The sequence below is a fragment of the Ornithorhynchus anatinus genome, chromosome 1 (assembly GCF_004115215.2).
Source record: "Ornithorhynchus anatinus isolate Pmale09 chromosome 1, mOrnAna1.pri.v4, whole genome shotgun sequence".
NCBI lineage: Eukaryota > Metazoa > Chordata > Mammalia > Monotremata > Ornithorhynchidae > Ornithorhynchus > Ornithorhynchus anatinus.
In genome coordinates, this window is record NC_041728.1 from 131,074,564 (window position 1) to 131,094,176 (window position 19,613).

The window sequence follows — 19,613 nt, forward strand, 5'->3', positions numbered from 1 at the left end:
AGCGCCGGAGGGGGATACGGGGTGATCAGGTTGTCCCACGTGGGGCTCGCGGGCTTCATCCCCATTTGACAGATGAGAGAAGTGAGGCCCGGAGAAGTTAATAATAGTTACGCTGGTATTTGTTAAGCGCTTACCATGCGCCAAGCCCCGTTCTAAGCACCGGGGAGGATACGAGGTGATCAGGTTGTCCCACGTGGGGCTCGCGGGCTTCATCCCCATTTTACAGATGAGGGAACTCAAGCCCAGAGAAGTTAATAATAGCGATAATGGGGGTATTTGTTAAGTGCTTACTATCTGCCAAGCGCTCTTCTGAGCACTGGAGGGGATACAAGGTGCTTAGTCCAGTGCTCTGCACATAGTAAGCGCTCAATAAATGCCGTTGAACGAAGGTGATCAGGTTGTCCACGTGGGGCTCCCCGTCTTAATCTCCATTTTACAGAGGAGGGAACTGAGGCCCAGAGATGTGAAGCGACTTGCCCAACGTCACACAGGCGACAAGCGGCGGAGCCGGAATTAGAACCCACGACCCCCGACTCCCAAGCCCGGGCTCTTTCCACTGAGCCGCGCCGCTTCTCGCCGCCGTACGGGACATCGCCTCGGGCGGGCTCGCCCCGTTGTTCCGAGAGCCACTGTGGTTCGGCAGAATGGGTCGATTCCCCCCCGTCTAGACGTAGGCTCACTGTGGGCGGGGAATGTGATCCTCCACTCGTGTCGTAGTCTCCCCGGGCGCTTAGCACGGTGCTTTGCAAACGTTAAGCGCTCAGTAAATACGACCGGTTCCACTGTCTCCCGGGCCGACTCTCGGCCCTGTCCATCTCACCCGCTTTTAACCAGAGGCATCGCCATCCTCCCGCGTACGGTGAATTCCCCGCTCGTCTCCCCTCGGGAGCTCTACCCCGTTAACAGAGAGGTCGCTTGGAGACGGGGCCTCGGTACCCTTATTATTTACTTACTTTATTTTTTAAGCGCTTACTACGTGCCGACCGCTGTCCTAAGCGCTGGGGGGGGGGAGGGGGGGATACAAGGCGATCGGGTTGTCCCGCGTGGGGCTCGCCGTCTCCGTCCCCATTTTACAGATGAAGGAACCGAGGCCCAGAGGAGTTAAGCGACTTGCCCGAGGTCACACAGCAGACAGGTGGGCGGAGGCGGGATTAGAACCCACGACCCCTGCCTCCCAAGCCCGGGCTCTTGCCACCGAGCCACGCTGCCTGAAACCTAACGAGCGTCACGAGTGAATGTAACCGGGCGCCGCTATCACGGGGAAACGATACTCGACCCTGGCAATAACGCGGGGCTGAGGGAACGCGCAACCGAAGTTCAAATCGGCCTGGGAAACAGCTAAGGCAAGCCATCTGCAGAAGACGAACAGGTCGGTATGTGCAATCTGATCCCCGAGGCCCCAAAACAAGGCTTCTAATGATGGTACTGGCGAAGCGCTTACTATGTGCCAAGCACCGTTCTAAGCGCCGGGGTAGATACGAGGTCATCAGGTTGCCCCACGTGGGGCTCACAGTCTTCACCCCCCTTTTATAGGTGAGGGAACTGAGGCGCAAGGAAGTGAAGTGAGTTGCCCGGGGTCAAACAGCAGACAAGCGGCCGAGCCGGGATTCGAACCCGTGACCTCTGACTCCCAAGCCCGGGCTCTTGCCACTGAGACACTTGTTCCCAGTGGCTTCGTTCTCTGTGGGCACGCTTGCATAAGGGTGTTTGGGAGGAAGATACCGTGTAGACTCACCTAGGGAACAACCTCAGAACCCATGGGGGACTTAGTTTCCAGCCTGTCTCCCAGGTTCCCTTATTATTATTATTATTTTTTTTTTTTTTTAATCATCTCTGCATTTATATTAACGTCCGTCCCCGTAAGCTCACTGTGGGCTGACAACCACTCTTGCCAACTCCGGCTGTGTTGTACTCTCCCAAGCGCTTAGTACAGCGTAAAGCAGCATGGACGAGGCACGGGCCAGGGAGTCGGGTCACGGGTTCCATTCCCGGCTCCGCCACAGTCATTCGATCGTATTTACTGAGCGCCTACTGTGGGCAGAGCACGGTGCTAAGCGCTCGGCGAACCTACGATTCGGCAACAGACAGAGACGATCCCTGCCCGGCAACGGGGCTCCCAGTCTAGAAGAGGGGAAGACAGACAACGAAACAAAACAAGCGGTCGGGCAGCACGTCCGTTCATTCAGTCCTATTTATCGAGCGCTTGCTACGTGCAGAGCACTGTCCTAAACCCTTGGATTGTACGATTCGGCAACAGACAGAGACGATCCCTGCCCAACGACGGGCTCACAGCCTAAACGGGGGAGCCAGACAACAAAACGAGGATCTACTGAGCGCTCACTGTGTGTTGAGCACTGTACTAAGCGCTTAGGAGAGTACACCTTAACCGTAAGCAGACACGTTCCCTGCCCACAACGAGCTTACAGGCTAGAGGTGTGGAGACAGATGTTAATATAAATAAATAAATGACAGATGGTGCACGGGAGCGCGGGGGGGGGGGGGGCGGGGCGAACGGAGGGAGCGAGTCAGGGCGACGGAGAAGGGAGAGGGAGACGAGGAAAGGAGGGCTCAGTCGGGGAAGGCCTCTTGGAGGAGAGGGGTGTTCAGTACAGCTCTGTCTCCTCCCCGTTCCCGGGGAACTGTCACTCTAGCAGAGCCGTAAGGTTGGGGCCGTCTTTCGGTCTGCCTACCTGCACCTCAGACTGCAAGCTCACTGTGGGCGGGGACCGTGTCGGTTCTACGGTCATATCATACTCTCCCAAGCGCCCGGCAGAGCGCTCTGCCCACATTAAGTGCTCAATAAGTAGCCGAGAAGCAGCGTGGCTCAGTGGAGAGACCCCGGGCTTTGGAGTCAGAGGTCATGAGTTCGCATCCCAGCTCTGCCACTTGTCGGCTGCGTGACCGCGGGCGAGTCGCTTCACTTCTCTGGGCCTCAGTCACCTCATCCGTAAAGTGGGGATGAAGACCGGGAGCCCCACGTGGGATGTGTCTGATTCCCCTGTGTCTCCCCCAGCGCTTAGAACGGTGCTCGGCACGGAGTAAGCGCTTAACGAATACCGACATTATTATCATCATTAGCCCCGACCGATGGACGAGACACCCATTACCGGGAAGGAGGCCCGTCGGACCGCGGAGGGGGCGAGCCGTTGCGGGGGCGTTGGGGTCTGGCTTCCCGAGCGCTCGGAGAAGCCCCTTCCAAATCCTTGATGTTAACAAGAGCCCGTACCGCTTTTACGAGGTAACAGTAATGATAATGTTGGTATCTGTTAAGCGCTCGCTACGCGCAGGGCACCGTTCTAAGCGCTGGGGTAGACACAGGGTCCTCGGGTTGTCCCACGGGAGGCCCACAGTCTCCCTCCCCGTTTTCCAGATGAGGTCACTGAGGCCCAGAGAAGTGACTCGCCCACGGTCACACAGCTGGCAAGCGGCGGAGCCGGGATTTGAACCCGTGACCCCTGACTCCCAAGCCCGGGCTCCTTCCACCGAGCCACGCTGCCTCTCTTGTGGTGAGTTCCTCGGACTGGGTCCTAAGACTTCTCGGCAATAAGCTTTCATGGCTTTCCAAGGAGGCTTTGAGGCAAAATTTGTAGGCGGCAACTTCCAAAAAGAAAAAAAAAAAAAGAAAAAAAGAACCAAAAAGAAAACGGGGAGAGCACCAGGAAAACTATCGGGCCCTTGGGTGATACAGTTCAAGGTGGGGCAGACCAACGGGCCTTTCATTTTGGGTTCTTCCCGCCAACCGGTGCATCGGCACGCGGTAGGCGCTCAATAAATACCACTGAACGAAGGAATGAATCTGACTAGATCCTTCTGAAGTTTGTTTTCTGATCTGACTAATTTTGACCTGAAGCCTACTAGGTAAGGCCTCGGCTTGCCCAGCCCGAGCTTCCCCTTCTCCCTCTGCTCCCTCTCTGCTTCCCCTTTCCCTCCGCTCCTCCCCCTCTCCTTCCCTTCAGCACTGCGCTCATTTGGATAGATTTTTATTCCCCTACTGATTTTTGTTAATGAGGCGCACATCCCCTTCGTTCTATTTATCGTGACTAAGTTGTCTTTTTTGTCCATCCGTCTCCCCCGATTAGACCGCGAGCCCGTCGATGGGCAGGGACCGTCTCTGTCTGTCGCCGGATCTGTCCATTCCAAGCGCTCGGTCCAGCGCTCCGCACATAGTAAGCGCTCAATAAATACCGTTGAACGAATGCGCACGCACGAGCAGCACCGGGGACATCGGTACGGTCATCGATAATAACGACGACACACCTCATTTCTGTAGTGAGGCGGTCACGGTCATCAGTAATAATAATGATAATACATCTCATTTCCGTAGCGAAGTGGTTGTCGAGTTCGCCCGGCCGGCAAAAGGTCCCCGGCTTGTAAGCGAGCAGAAACCCCGGAGCTGGGGAAGGAGCGTGGCCTAGTGGAAAGGGCACGGGCCCGGGAGCCAGAGGGCCCGGGTTCTAGTCGTCCCACCTGTCGCTTACCTGTCGTGTGACCGTGGGCGAGTCACTTCACTTCTCTGTGCCTCAGTTCCCTCACCTGGAAAACGGGGATTAACCGTGAGCCTCACGTGGGCCGACCTGATGACCCTGCATGTCCCCCAGCGCTTAGAACGGTGCTCTGCACGTAGTCAGCGCTTAACAGATACCATAACTATTCCCCGATTAGACCGCGAGCCCGTCGTGGGGCAGAGATTGTCTCTATCTGTTGCCGAACTGTCCATTCCAAGCGCTTAGTACAGAGCTCCGCACATAGTAAGCGCTCACTAAATACTATTGAATGAATGAAGTGACTGGCCCAAGGTCACACAGCAGGTCAGAGCTGGGTTTGGAACTCAGTCTTGTGCCCCATTTAAACTCCATCTCGACTGCATCGTTCTTGAGGGTCCTGGAGCGGAATACAATTTCGACTTTCAGTGAGCGCCATCGCTTTCGTTTCTCCTGTTGCCCCACAGCATTCAGGGGAAAAAAGCATCCTGGAACTTGACATTTTTGAATGCTCAGACCCTGACAGAACAACTGACAATAACTCACGAGAAGCTCATGCATTCGAGACGGAGAGAAAAGGGATATCAAAACACTGGGGCCTGTATCCAACGGGAACAAAGGGCAAAATTACAATTCATGATCTAATCGCACCAATACGGAAGCTTACGGAGGTTAAATATTCATTCAGTAGTACTTATTGAGCGCTTACTGTGTGCAGAGCACCGTACTAAGCGCTTGGAACGTGCAGATCGGTAACGGATAGAGACAGTCCCTGCCCTTTGACGGGCTTACGGTCTAATTATAAATATGTTAAATAAAAAAAGGTTAAATATGGTTTTTTCGGCTTAAGGCCCAACGGCGAGATTAATAGGCACAATTCAATGATGTTCTAAGAGTCTCAGTTCATTCAATCGTTATTTACTGAGCGCTTACTATGCGCAGAGCACTGTACTAAATGCTTGGAACGTACAATTCCATCAGTCTGAGGATAAAGGAGAGAGGGATGCGAGATGTGTAGAAAGTGAAGAGCGAGCGCTTTGATTCGTAAAACCGCTCGGCGTTATAACACTGTTAATCTTCATTCATTCAATCGTATTTATTGAGCGCTTACTCTGTGCAGTGCACTGTACTAAGCGCTTGGAATGGACAATTCGGCAACAGACAGAGACGATCCCTGCCCAGTGACGGGCTCACGGTCTAATCGGGGGAGACGGACGGCAAAGCGAAACAGAACGAGACAAAAACAAGACAACATTATCACGATAAATAGAATCAAAGGGATGTACATCTCATTAACAGAATAAACAGGATAATAGATAATAAAAATAATTATATATAGGCTAATAAGTAACACATACAAGTGAGGTGTAGGTCACCTTCCACGGTGACCTGCACGCCCAGAAAGGAATATCCACCCTGAGAGCAACTAAAGGAGACCAATTCCTATTCACCATTTCTTCTTCAGTTATTTTTCTTTGGCTGGTATTTCCTGAGTGCCCATCGTGTGCCGGGCACTCGACGCAACAGAAAAAAGGCGCAGTCCCAGCTTTCAAGGAGTCTGCCCCAAAGCGATCATTCCAAACGAGGACAGCTTAATCGGATGAGCCAACATCAATTGGACACGGACTCTCCGATGCCCCAACAATTTGAGAAACTTGCCCATTCATCACCTGCACCTCCATCCAACAATGCGGAAATCTTCCCCCGCGCTTCTCGCCAACAGATGAAGGCGGTCAGCACCAAAAATTGTAACTGCATATATTTCCATTACCCTACTTATTTTGTTAATGAATTGTACGTCGCCTCGATTCTATTTAGTCGCCATTGTTTTTACGAGACGTTCTTCCCCTCGACTCTATTTATCGCCATCGTTCTCGTCCGTCCGTCTCCCCCGATTAGACCGTGAGCCCGTCAAACGGCAGGGACCGTCTCTCTCTGTTGCCGACTTGTTCATTCCAAGTGCTTAGTATAGTGCTCTGCACCTAGTAAGCGCTCAATAAATACTATTGAATGAATGAATAAATTGCGATAAGATCCGAGTCCAGAGTCTCAGCCACAATTACGGCTTATCACTGGCACCGGGAAGCTGGTGACTTTCGACACCCACCCGCTCTTACCCCGTAGCTATTTTTAGTGCGGAGCGCTGGCGCCAGGCCAAAACTGGGCAGGAACTGGGTTAAGCCAGACCTGGCCCCAGATTTCCAGTCCATACAATGTTCAACGGGACAGGGCGACGGTACGGGTGGCTCAGTGGAAAGAGCCCGGGCTTGGGAGTCAGAGGCCAAGGGTTCGAATCCCGGCTCTGCCACTCGGCAGCCGTGTGACTGTGGGCAAGTCGCTTCACTTCTCTGGGCCTCAGTGACCTCATCTGTCAAATGGGGATGAAGACTGTGAGCCTCACGTGGGACAACCCGATTACCCTGTATCTCCCCCACTGCTTAGAACAGTGCTCTGCACCTAGTAAGCGCTTAACAAATACCAACACTATTATTATTATAAGGCTGGGGGGTGGGGGTGGGCAACGGTAAATCCGTCATCTCCAGCTCTGTATCCGTAGCAAAAATCTTAGGTGACAACTTCTCAGCAGAATTCCGCTCCACAGTTGTAAAGAGGCTTTGAGGGTGGCAGAGACGATGGTGATAATGAACACCGTGATGAGGTTAAAGGAGTCAACTTAACTGATTATAATAATAATGTTGGTATTTGTTAAGCGCTTACTATGTGCCGAGCGCTGTCCGCAAAATAGTGTCAGCGGACGGACATTCCACAGCCAAGGAATGGCTAAGAAAGATTAGCATCTTTCTTGGGGTTCAAAGCCTGGGCCTCAGGTACCGCTGCTAAACATATATACTTGCACACTTAACCCCGATTAGACTGTAAGCTCGTCACTGGGCAGGGACTGTCTCTATCCGTTGCCGAATTGTACATTCCAAGCGCTTAGTGCAGTGCTCTGCGCATAGTAAGCGCTCAATAAATACTGTTGAAGGGATAATACTAGGTGACGAGTAACACTATCTGATTTTAGTAATTTCTGAGACAAAACCCCCCAGACGATCAGCCCGTGAAGTTTACCTCCTCACACGTACCCGACGGCCTTAAAGTTCTCTGCAGAGGAAATGGCCCGCACGATTCCGGTGTGAAACGTATGAAAAGTTAAAAGTCTGCCTAATCACATTTAAACTGTCAAGGGCGCTAAAATGCTCTAAAGCAGAAAGGTGCCTGGGTCAAGATCAGTAAGTATCCTATAGGCACACTGTAAACCCAGCAATAAATCCATGGTTCAAACAATCTGTGACTATATTGGGTGGATTTAGTTATGCGAAAAACATTCTCTATTTTTTTTTTGCTTCCCCCAAATTTGTATTGACATTAAATGAAAATTTTACTTTTACAAAACAACTGAGAAGCAGCGTGGCTCAGTGGAAAGAGCACGGGCTTTGGAATCAGAGGTCATGGGTTCGAATCCCGGCTCGGCCAGCTGTCAGCTGTGTGACTTTGGGGAAGTCACTTAACTTCTCGGTGCCTCAGTTACCTCATCTGTAAAATGGGGATTAAGACTGTGAGCCCCACGTGGGACAACCTGATTCCCGTGTCTATCCCAGCGTTTAGAACAGTGCTCGGCACATAGTAAGCGCTTAACAAATACCAACATTATTATTATTATTATCATTATTAACTGTGGTCCTTTACTTTTCTCTTGGAACAGAGCCTACGTATAATTCACGTGGCCTAGGCTGTTTTCTGCAGAAAGGGAAAATGATTCCAGTCGGCCTAAAGAAATAATCCAGATTAGAAAAGGGTTTGGTGAAGCATACCGAGAAGTAAATTGGCATCCTTGAAGGATACAAAAGTTCACTGGTCTCAAGAAGGGAAATGAAGAGAGAGTCAGGGGACTTGGAAAGCAAGCTATTTCTAACCTGGAAGTGACCTTGAGAAAAAAAAAGGCTGCGTGAAGAACAGAAGATGAGGGTTTCGGGAGTAAAATGTGAGAGAGACACACAACGACAACACAGATGCACTTACAAACTGCCTGGGCCCTAGGACCATCCTTTCCATTCCCTTGCCCTCCACTGTAATTATAGATAGGCGCCTTTATCGACCCAAAGGGACAGGAGAAGGAAAGTGTTTTCAAGTTACTTATTAGGAAAACCTATATGAGGGCTCAGTTTCCACACCAAGGAAACGAACTGCCGTCCTCCACTACCATCCAAACTACGGTAATACGATCACTCATCCGTCCCTACCTGGATGACTCCATCAGCCTCCTCGCTGACCTCCCGGCCTCCTGTCTCTCCCCACTCCAGTCCGTACTTCATTCTGCCGCCCGGATCGTTTTTTCTACAAAAACGTTCAGGACACGTCACCCCGCTGCTCAAAAACCTCCAGTGGTTGTCCATCCGTCTCCACGTCAAACAGAAACTCCTCTCCGCTGGCATTCCCCCTCCTACCTCACCTCGTTTCTCTCCTCTCTCTCTTCGAAGCCTTACTGAAGGCCCATCTCCTCCAAGCAGCCTTCCCAGACTAAGCCCCACCTTTTCTCATCTCCCACTCCCTTCTGCGTTGTCCCGACTTGTTCCCTTTGCTCTTTCCCCCTTCCCAACCCCAGAGTATTTACGTTCATGTCTGTAATTTTATTGATTTGTATTCATGCCTGTCTCCCCCCTCTTTAGACCGTAAGCTCGGCGTGGGCAGGGAATGTGCCTGTTTACGGTTGTACCGTACTCTCCCAAGCACACACAGTAAGCACTCAATAAATACAACCGAATGAATGCAACTGGGTCCCCACAGAACCAGTCGGTCGTACCTATTGAGAGCTTACTGCGTGCAGAGCGCTGTACTGAGTGCTCGGGAGAATACAATTTAACAGAGTTGGTCGACACGTCCCTTTCCCACGTCGAAAACATTTCCCGAGGAATGCAGACAGAGAGAGCCGTCGGGCCTGTGAAGGACACTGACAAAAGCCATCAGACTTCTAAAGGACATCGATAAAGAGTGAATTTATACCCACGACAAACCAGCCCCAACCAGCCATCTGTTCTTCTGACAAGTGGGGATCAGGTCCACTAGCTTCTGGCTACTTTTCAACCTTTGCTCCTCTTCTCAGAAAAGCTATTTCAAGGCAGAGAACAATGGGAAACGTGAGATCGCACCTTCATCCCTCCCTAAACACGCTCTGTTTAGCTCCTGAAGGGAGGCAAATCTCAAAGTGATGCATGCAAGTCCCACCCTTATCACCGCAAAAGGATGCGTGGAGGGCGGACTCAGGGATTCAAGCCACAAACTAATAACTCCAGGCTCACAGTAATCCAAGTCGGATGGAAGAATCCTACAGTATTCCATTTTCAGAAATCCTTGGTCCGGCCAACTTGGGGGTTTAGATCTTTGGTCCTCCCGAAATCGCCTCCCATGCTAAATCATATCCTTTCGAAGAGGTCTTCTCCGACTCCCGCTTCATATCGCTCCTCAATTGGCCCTCCCCTCTGCACTTGTCTACACCTGCTCTTTGGAACTGTACTCCCCCAAATGCTCTGCACACTGTAGATGCTCGATATCGCCGATTGATTTCCCCTGTAATAATGTTGGTATTTGTTAAGCGCTTACTATGTGCAGAGCACCGATCTAAGCGCTGGGGGAGATACAGGGTCATCAGGTTGTCCCACGTGAGGCTCACGGTTAATCCCCATTCAACAGATTTTACATTTTACGGGTCACTGAGGCACAGAGAAGCGAAGTGACCTGCCCACAGTCACACAGCTGACAAGTGGCAGAGCCGGGAGTCGAAGCCAAGACCTCCGACTCCGAAGCCCAGGCTCTTTCCACTGAGCCACTCTGCTTCCCCTGTAACACTCCGATACCTCCCCAACTCCACGGCGCTAATGTACGCACCCTTATAATCTCTCACTTCCCCTCTCTGTAATTTATTTGAACATCTGCCTCCCCCTCCAGGCTGTAAACTCCTTGTGGGCAGGGAATGCGCCTACCAACTTTATTGGATTTTACTCTCCCGGCGACCAATCGACCCTACCTGCTGATCGCTTTCTGTGGGCACAGCACTGTACTAAGCGTTCGGGAGAGTACAATATAGCAATAGGTAAGCGTTCGGGAGAGTACAATACAGCAATAGGAGTTGTAGGCACGTTCCCTGCCCATGGCAAGCTTCCGGTCTCGAGGACTGTAAGCGCCCAGTGCGGTGCTCCGCACGCTGTACGCGCTCAGTAGATACCATGGAAAAGCCGATGGACTGATTGCTCGGCGCCCCCGATTTCCGTAACTGATGCTGGTTTTTGGCAAGTCCAAGATCATCCTGTGGCAACTGAGAGATCTTTGTTGTCCCTGGGATGCCCGTGGACCCCCCCCCCCCCCCCCGGGGCGGAAGAGCCCCAGGCACAAACTTTGAAGTTTAGGGAAAAACTACACAGGTCAAGTGTGGCCCTGTCCCAGGGTTAACTGCAGCCTCGGGAGAACAGAACGCACTCTGCGGTTCTCCGGGAGAGAATTGGTCACGGATCCCGTTAAGATCTCTAATTCGGCGTAGAAATCTGCCATACCCAACCTAATTACTCGACTTGGTCTTTCGAACTATTCATTACTCCCTTCAAAACACACTCCCGCTACCAAATCTTTCACGACGCGAAACTTCGCTCTCTCCGGGCTTTGGCCCTGCCGTTTTTCGCACGCTCAACTGGAGTTCGACCGTCCACCTCTCTCGGGTAGGAGTTTCATGACCCACTAACTCCAGCCCCCTTCTTCCCATACGGACACCACTTCTTTTAAATTTAAGCAGACGAGAACGATCTAAGCAGAGAGAGAGAAGGATCGGTCAGTTTTTCCAGCTTCACACCCGTAGACAACTACAGATCTTCTGAGATTTAAGAAAGAAGAGTCCCTAGATCATCCGGTCACTCTACGAGGCGCGGCAAAGGCTCTTTCCCTATATCGACAACACCTCCGGGGAAAATCTGGACCAGAGAACTCTCACACCCGAGAAATACCTCTTCTGCCTCTACACGCCACGTCGAGCAATTCATCATCACCATCATCAGTGGTATTTATTGAGTGCTTACTGTGTGCACAGCACTGCCCGGGAGAATACAAGATCAACAAAACGGGGCATTCATTCATTCTGTCGTATTCACTGAGCGCTCACTGTGTGCAGAGCGCTCAGAAAGTACCATTCGGCAACAGATAGAGACGATCCCTGCCCCACGACGGGCTCACGGTCTAGAAGGGGGGGAGACAGACGACGAAACGAAACAAGTAGACAGGCATCGGTACCATCAAAATAAATAGAATGATATAAACACATCATTAAGAAAATGAATAGAATAATAAATATGTACATATATATACAAGTGCTGTGTGTGGGGAGGGGGATAGAGCAGAGGGAGGGAGTCGGGGCGATGGGAAGGGGAGGAGGAGCAGAGGAAAAGGGGGGCTCAGTGTGGGAAGGCCTCCAGGAGGAGGTGAGCTCTCAGCAGGGCTCTGAAGAGGGGAAGAGAGTCAGTCTGGCGGAGGCGAGGAGGGAGGGCGTTCCGGGACCGCGGGAGGACGCGGGCCGGGGGTCGACGGCGGGACGGGCGAGAACGGGGGACGGTGAGGAGGTGGGCGGCGGAGGAGCGGAGCGTGCGGGGTGGGCTGGAGAGGGAGAGAAGGGAGGTGAGGTAGGAGGGGGCGAGGGGATGGAGAGAATATGACTATTGTTGTATTGTGCTCAGTCCAGTGCTCTGCACACGGTAAGCGCTCCATAAATACGACTGAATGAATGAACGAAAACACTTGGGATCTGTTTCGCTTCCCCTCTCAACAGGGATGACGCTTTTTTTTTTTACTGAATCCAGCCGGCCTTCCTTCTCTGCCTTTCACCGTGTTAGTCCTCGCCTGCCAGCGTCAAACGACTATCCAGGGGCTCCCTACCCCCTTCTCGTTTGCAGGTCGAGCCTGCTGTCCTCCTGTGTTCCCGAACCTCTTCCAGTCAGGGAAGAAGAGACTGGACGTAAGTCTTGCCCCAGAGCAACACCGAGGTGTCGAAAAGCACTGTGGCCTAGTGGAGCCCCAGGACCTGGGGTGTCCGTCCCCTCGATTCTATTTATCGTGATTAAGTTGTCTTGTTTTTTTCCGTCCGTCTCCCCCGATTAGACTGTGAGCCCGTCAATGGGCAGGGATGGTCTCTATCTGTTGCCCAGTTGTCCATTCCAGGCGCTTAGTACAGTGCTCTGCACAGAGTAAGCGCTCACTAAATACTAAATCCCAGTTCTGCCACTTGGCAGCTGTGTGACCGTGGGCGAGTCACTTCACTTCTCTGGGCCTCGGTTCCCTCATCTGGAAAATGGGGATGACGACTGCGAGCCTCACGTGGGACGACCTGATGACCCTCTATCTCCCCCAGCGCTTAGAACGGTGCTCTGCACATAGTAAGCGCTTAACAAATACCAACATTATTAAATACTATTGAATGGATGAATAATCCTGGTTCCACCACTTGCCACCTGCGTGACCTCGGGTGACTCGCCTAACTTCTCTGTGCCTCAGTTGCTTCCTATGTAAAACGGGGGTTCAATACCTCTTCTCTCTCCCCCTTAGATCCCGAGCCCCGTGTGGGACAGCGACTGTCTCCAACCTGATTAACTCGTCTCTACCCCGGCGCTTAGAAGAGTGCTCAGTACACAGCACTTGAGAAGCAGCGTGGCTCGGTGGAAAGAGCCCGGGCTTGGGAGTCAGAGGTCGTGGGCTCTAACCCCGGCTCCGTCACCTGTCAGCTGGGTGACTCTGGGCGAGTCGCTTCACTTCTCCGGGCCTCAGTTCCCTCATCTGTCAAATGGGGATGAAAACTCTCAGCCCCACGTGGGACAACCTGGTCACCTTGTATCCCCCAGCGCTTAGAACAGCGCTTTGCATATAATAAGCGCCTAAATACCACCATTACTATAGCAAGCGCACAACAAACGTCACCGTTATTAAGGTGGGCCACGTTCCCACTAGGCCGGTCCACTGACTTCTTAAACAAGTTAATCCAGATTTACTGCTCCCGGTATTCACAGCTTAGTAACTTCTCCTTCAAGAGGATTCAGCGCTAACTCGAAGGAGGGACCACCTTTCCACTTTGGGCGGCCGCTCGGCCGAAGGGCCGTTCGCTCATTTTCGGTGACGGATGAATCTGAACGAGGAACGAGCTTAGGTTTCTGAACCTGCCTGCGTGAAGATCCGAGTTGCTTGGGCTTTCTTCCCGACAGCTTCCACGGGGAGAGCCAAATCCCTTGTAACCGCGCTCGTGGAGAATCCGAAAACCCGCGCATCCCGAGATCCCGACAGGGAGGCTGAAAAGCGGGCCAAGGCGGCAGGTAAGAAGGTCGTTCGCAAGCCGAGGGCTGCGATTTGGGTGAAATCCACTCCCGAAGGAATCGGAGACGGGCCCGTGGCATTCCAACGGGAAAAACACCAGAACGTCTTAACCGTCACCGCATTTACATTCGGAGACTCGAGGTCCCCTGAGGACGTATTTTGGCCACGCCAACCCCCACTCTGGTTTCCGTTTTTAGACCCGGTCCCATTTCCCTTCTTGTATTTCCATTTTAAAAAACCGCTCCCGGTTCCTATTCCGAGACGGGCGGGATAGTCGAAGACTGAAGGATCGCGCTAAGTATTTCGAAACCGCGGGCGGTTCAGAGGGTGTTCCCTCGGCGAGGGAGAGTGCCCCGCTCTAACGATTATGCTTCGAGTGCGCCGGCCGACTCGAAGACGTTCGGCAAGAAGAGACCACTCGAGCCAGTGAGCGCCGGGAGGGCGAAAGGGGAGAGGAGGAAAAACAAGTTGCCCTTTTTGGTAAGCCTGGATGTAAAGAGGTGTAAACGGACGGTTACTCTGAAGTTGAACGGGTTCGTTCACGCCGTAAAACCGAGGAGACGGAGGCCCCAAAGCCCCGCTCGTTTTTAGAGGGAGCAAACCCCGGGCCGCATCTCGCCTCTCCCATCCCGTCCGCCGGGCGGCTCCGGGAAGCCCGCCCGCCCGACGGGGGCCGGCGGCCGCCGACGTCCCCGGCCGGAGGCCGCGAGGGGTTCGGCGACGGGAACGCCGAGACCCGAGGGACCATCCGAGGCCACGCGGCTACTAAGCGGCGTAGCCGGGATTAGCGGGGCTCCGATGAGCTAAGCCACCTCTCCCCGCCGCCTCCTCCTCTCCGGCGGGAATAAACAGAAGCCGGAGAAACGGGAACGGACGTGACGCACCGGGCCACTTCTCGCTACGCCCCTCCTGAGGGAAACCCTCGCCTCCCACTCGCCGCCTGCGATCCGAGGGCGCCGACGTTATGCCACCCGCGGGCCCTGAGAGACTCTTCCTGTTCAGGCTCGGATTCAGTCCCCCGGTCCTATCGATCGAGCGCCTTCCTGGGGGCAGGGCACTGGACTAAGCGCTTGGAATGGACAATTCGGCAACGGAGAGAACCGACGACGGACTTACGGTCTAAAAACGGGGGGAGGACGGGCTCGGATGCCTCCCTCTTCTTCCTGGGCGGTAGCCTGAAGAGCCCAAGCTGGTCCTCTTAATCCACCAACCTCATGCCTCCCCCCTGCAGCCCTCCTGCATCTGCCATAACTGTCCCGTCTCTATTCTTATGGCACGCAGCCCGTCGTATTTACTGGGCGCTTACTGTGTGCAGAGCACCGTACGCATCCTCTCGCCCTCCCGCCTGGCACCTAATAAGCGCTTAGCCCCGAGCGGCAGCCCGGCCTAGAGGCGAGAAGCCCCGGTTCTCGTCCCGGCTCCGCCGCCTGTCTGCCGTGTGACCCTGGGCCAGTCGCTTCACTTCTCCGCGCCTCGGTTCCCTCATCTGTAAAACGGGGACGAAGCCTGCGAGCCCCACGTGACCCCACCTGATGACCTGGTATCTACCCCAGCGCTCGGAACAGTGCTTGGCGCCGAGTAAGTGCGCCATAATAACGCTGGTATCGGTTAAGCGCTTACTATGTGCCGAGCGCTGTTCTCAGCGCTGGGGGAGATACAGGGTCATCGGGTTGCCCCACGTGAGGCTCCCGGTCTTCATCCCCATTTGACAGAGGAGGTCACTGAGGCCCAGAGAAGCGAAGTGACTCGCCCACAGTCACACAGCTGACGGTAATAATAATGTTAGTATCTGTTAAGCGCTTCCTATGTGCCGAGCACCGTTCTAAGCGCTGGGGTAGACACAGGGGAATCAGGTTGTCCCACGTGGGGCTCCCAGTCTTCATCCCCATTTGACAGAGGAGGTCACTGAGGCCCAGAGAAGTGAAGTGACTCGCCCACAGTCACAGAGATGCAAAGTGGCAGAGCCGGCACTCGAACCCCTGCCCTCTGACCCCCAGGCCCGGGCTCTTTCCACTAAGCCACGCGTACTATATTAACCATTGCCACGATTATGGTTATTATTATTAACCTCATTTCCTTCCCACTAGACCCCAGCCCCTTCTCTCCTCCCCCCGTGTCACTGAACGTTGCCCTCCCAATCTCCCTGCAACTCGCACCCCAGCCCCACTGCTCCACCCCCTCGCTCAATCCTATCCATGCAGCCCTCCCTGGGCGCAGGGCACTGTACTGAACGCTTGGGAGAGACTGGGAGCTCGTTGTGGGCAGGGCTTGCCTCTCTTCATTGCCGCATTGTACCCTCCCTGTTCTTAGCGCAGCGCTCTGCACACGGTAAGCGCTCGATAAATACGACTGAAGGAAGGAAGGCAACAGGACCCTAAGCAGATGAGATCCCCTGCCCACAACGACCACGCGAGCCCCTCGTTGGGCAGGGCCGGCCTCTATCTGTTGCCCAACTGTCCGTTCCGAACGCTCAGTACAGTGCTCTGCCCACCATAAGCGCTCGATACATACGCCAGAATGAATGAAAACTGTTGTTGGACTGTCCTTCCCAAGCGCTTACTTCAACGCTCTGCACACAGTAAGCGCTCAATAAATACGACCGACTGAATGAACGATAATGATAATAACGATCATCACGAGGCTATCTGTGAAGCGCTCGCTACGTGCGAAGCGCCCTTCAAAGCGCCGGACGCCGTTCTAAGAATGCAACGGGACGGCGAAGCGGACCACATCGCTTGCCCACAACGAGCGTGTGGGTCTGTCGTCGGGCGGGGATCGTCTCTCTCTGTTGCCGAATTGTACTTCCCGAGCGCTCAGCACAGCGCTCTGCACACAGTAAGCGCTCAATCGATTCGACTGACCGAATGACGACGACAGGACGCTAAACGGTCCCGTCCCCTGCCCGCGACTATCACGTAAGCCCGGCGATGGGCAGGGGGCGTCTCTATCTGTCGCCCAACTGCCCATTCCGGGCGCTTAGTCCAGTGCTCCGCACGTAGGAAGCTCATTCATTCATTATTTATTGAGCGCTTACTACGTGCGGAGCACTGGACTAAGCGCTTGGGACGGACGAAGCGGTAACAGACAGAGACGGTCCCCGCCCTTCGACGGGCTCACGCTCTAATCGGGGGAGACGGACAGACGAGAACAATAGCGATAAAAGTAATAATAATGAAAAAGTATAATAATAATAGAATAAATAGTAAGCGCTCAATAAATACAACTAACTGACGGAACGAATACAAGAGGACACTAAGCGGTCACATCCCCTGCCCGCAACGACCACGTGAGCCCGCTCCGGGCAGGGACCGTGTCTCTTTATCTACTGGACTGTCCTCTCCCCGGCGCTCGGCACAGCGCTCTGCGCACACAAGGCGCTCCATCGATACGATCCCCCCCCCCGCGGGCAGGGCCTGTCTCCCTTTCTCTACTGTACTGACTGAGCGAGCGCTCAGCACAGCGCTCTGCACACAGGAAGTGCTCAGGCAATAGGAGCCCGCTGCGGGCAGGGCCTGTCTCTCTTGTCCAACTGTCCTCCCCCAGTGCACAGCACCGTGCTCTGCGCATAGTAGGTGCTCAATAAATAGGATCCCGCTGCAGGCAGGGCCTGTCTCCCTTTCTCTTCCGTACCGTCCTCTCCCCGGCGCTCAGCACAGCGCTCGGCACTCCCTAGGTGCTCGACCAGCACGCCTGAATGAATGAATTAATGAAAGAATGACTGACTGAATGAATGAATAAATAAATGAATGAATGAATGAACGAACGAATGAATGCATGAATGAATGAATGAATGGGTAAATGAATAAATAAATGAATAAATGAACGAATAAATAAATGAATGGATAAATGAATGGGTAGATGAATGAATGAATGCATGAACGAATGAATGACTGAACAACTAAATAAATGAATGGATAAATGAATGAATGAATAAATAAATAAATGGATGGATGGATAAATGAATGAATGAATAAACGAATGCATAAATGAATGAATGAATGAACGACTGAATAAATGAATGAATAAATGAACGGATATGTGAACGAATGAATAAATGAATGGATAAATGAATGAATGAATAAACGAATGCATGAATGAATGAACGACTAAATAAATGAATGAATAAATGCACGGATAAATGAATGAATACATGAATGAATGAACGAATAAATTAATGAATGAATAAACGAACGGATAAATGAATGAATACATGAATGAACGAATAAATGAATGAATAAACGAACGGCTAAACGAATGAATACATGAACGAATAAATGAATGAACGAACGAATGAATGAATGAACAAACGAACCCCACCCCCTCTCACCCCCCCGCCCGGCGCTCAGTACACTGCCCGGCGCGTAGTAAGCGCTTAGCAGCCGCCGCAATCCTTATGAACCGTCGCTCTCGTCACCCTCATCATGTCCTAATAATAGGATCTGATCGCCTAACGATCTAATAATCATGATAACAGGATAAACGACCTCACGGCAATCCTACTGATGGGATAAGAGAGCATCACTCGTCGGCGACATTACTGTAATGGCTGGGCGTCGGAGGATACAGCTTGAAGCCCCTGAGGATGTGCGTGGCCCGCTCGTCCCGGGCGGACATGATTCGTGGCTTCCCCCGCGCCGCGGCCCAGCGCCGACGGACGAGCGGCGGCAACGGCGACGACGACGGCAACGGCGGCCCCTCCGCCTTCTCCCCGCCCGCCTCAGCGCGCCGACCAATGAGGAGCCGCCGTCCCGACAACGTCCCGCCCCCGCCCCGATGGACGGCCGAAGCGACCAATCGCGCGCCAGGAGGCGGGGCGCGCGCCCCCCCTCCCCCCCGCCCTTCGCTGGAACCGCCCGCCTCAGCGCGCCGACCGAGGGGAAGGGGGTATCCCGCCAACGTCCCGCCCCTGCTGCTGATGGACAGCGGAAAGAGCCAATCGCGCTCAAGGAGGCGGGGCGCGCCTCTCCTCGCTTGACCCGCCTCAGCGCGCTGCCCAATGAGAAGCCGCTCTCCCACCAACGTCCCGCCCCCGACTCTGATGGGCGGCGGGAACGGCCAATCGCTCTCAACCGCCCTTCGTTTAATCCACCCCCCTGACGGGGGGCCGCCCTCTTCAGCGTGCCGACCAATGAGGAGCCGCCGTCCCACCAACGTCCCGCCCCCGCCGCTGATGGGCAGCGGGAACGGCCAATCGCTCTCAACCGCCCTTCGTTTAACCCCACCCCCCCCACGGGGGCCGCCCGCCTCAGCGTGCCGCCCAATGAGGAGCCGCTCTCCCACCGACGTCCCGCCCCCGCCGCTGATGGGCAGCCGGATCAGCCAATCGCTCTCCAGGAGGCGGGCGAGGGGCGGGCGGCTCCGGCCCTTCCCTCGCTTGACCCCGCCCCCCTCAGGGAGACGGGCAGTCCCTTGGGACCGTTGTCGTTGGCTTCGCTGTGCTCGAGCGGCGGGCGGGCGGTTCAGAGCTCCAAGAAAAGCCGTTGAACCGCCCGGGTTCAACGTTGGAAACGGCAGAGACTACATGTCCCAGCATGCAGTGCGCGCCCAGAGGCAGGGACTGCGAGTCCCAGCATGCAGTGCGCGCCCAGCGGCAGGGACTACGAGTCCCAGCATGCAGTGCGCGCCCAGAGGCGGGACTACGAGTCCCAGCATGCAGTGCGCGCCCAGAGGCAGGACTACGAGTCCCAGCATGCAGTGCGCTCCAAGGAGGCAGACACTACGAGTCTCATTCATTCATTCATTTATTCATTCAATAGTATTTATCGAGCGCTTACTCTGTGCAGAGCACTGTAC

General features: G+C 53.9%; 1 protein-coding gene across 3 annotated transcripts in view; it reads right to left on the reverse strand.

Moving 5' to 3' along the window:
• Positions 1-18,532, reverse strand: part of PDE6D (phosphodiesterase 6D) — a 68,396-nt gene extending 49,864 nt beyond the window's left edge. The window contains exon 1 of one of the 3 annotated variants that reach the window (XM_029066989.2): positions 18,385-18,520. In XM_029066989.2, coding sequence (XP_028922822.1) covers positions 18,385-18,434 — 50 coding nt within the window. In that variant the 5' untranslated portion in view covers positions 18,435-18,520. The other 2 variants (XM_029066994.1, XM_029067001.2) reach the window with 2 other exon arrangements.
• Positions 18,533-19,613: the final 1,081 nt, after the last annotated feature.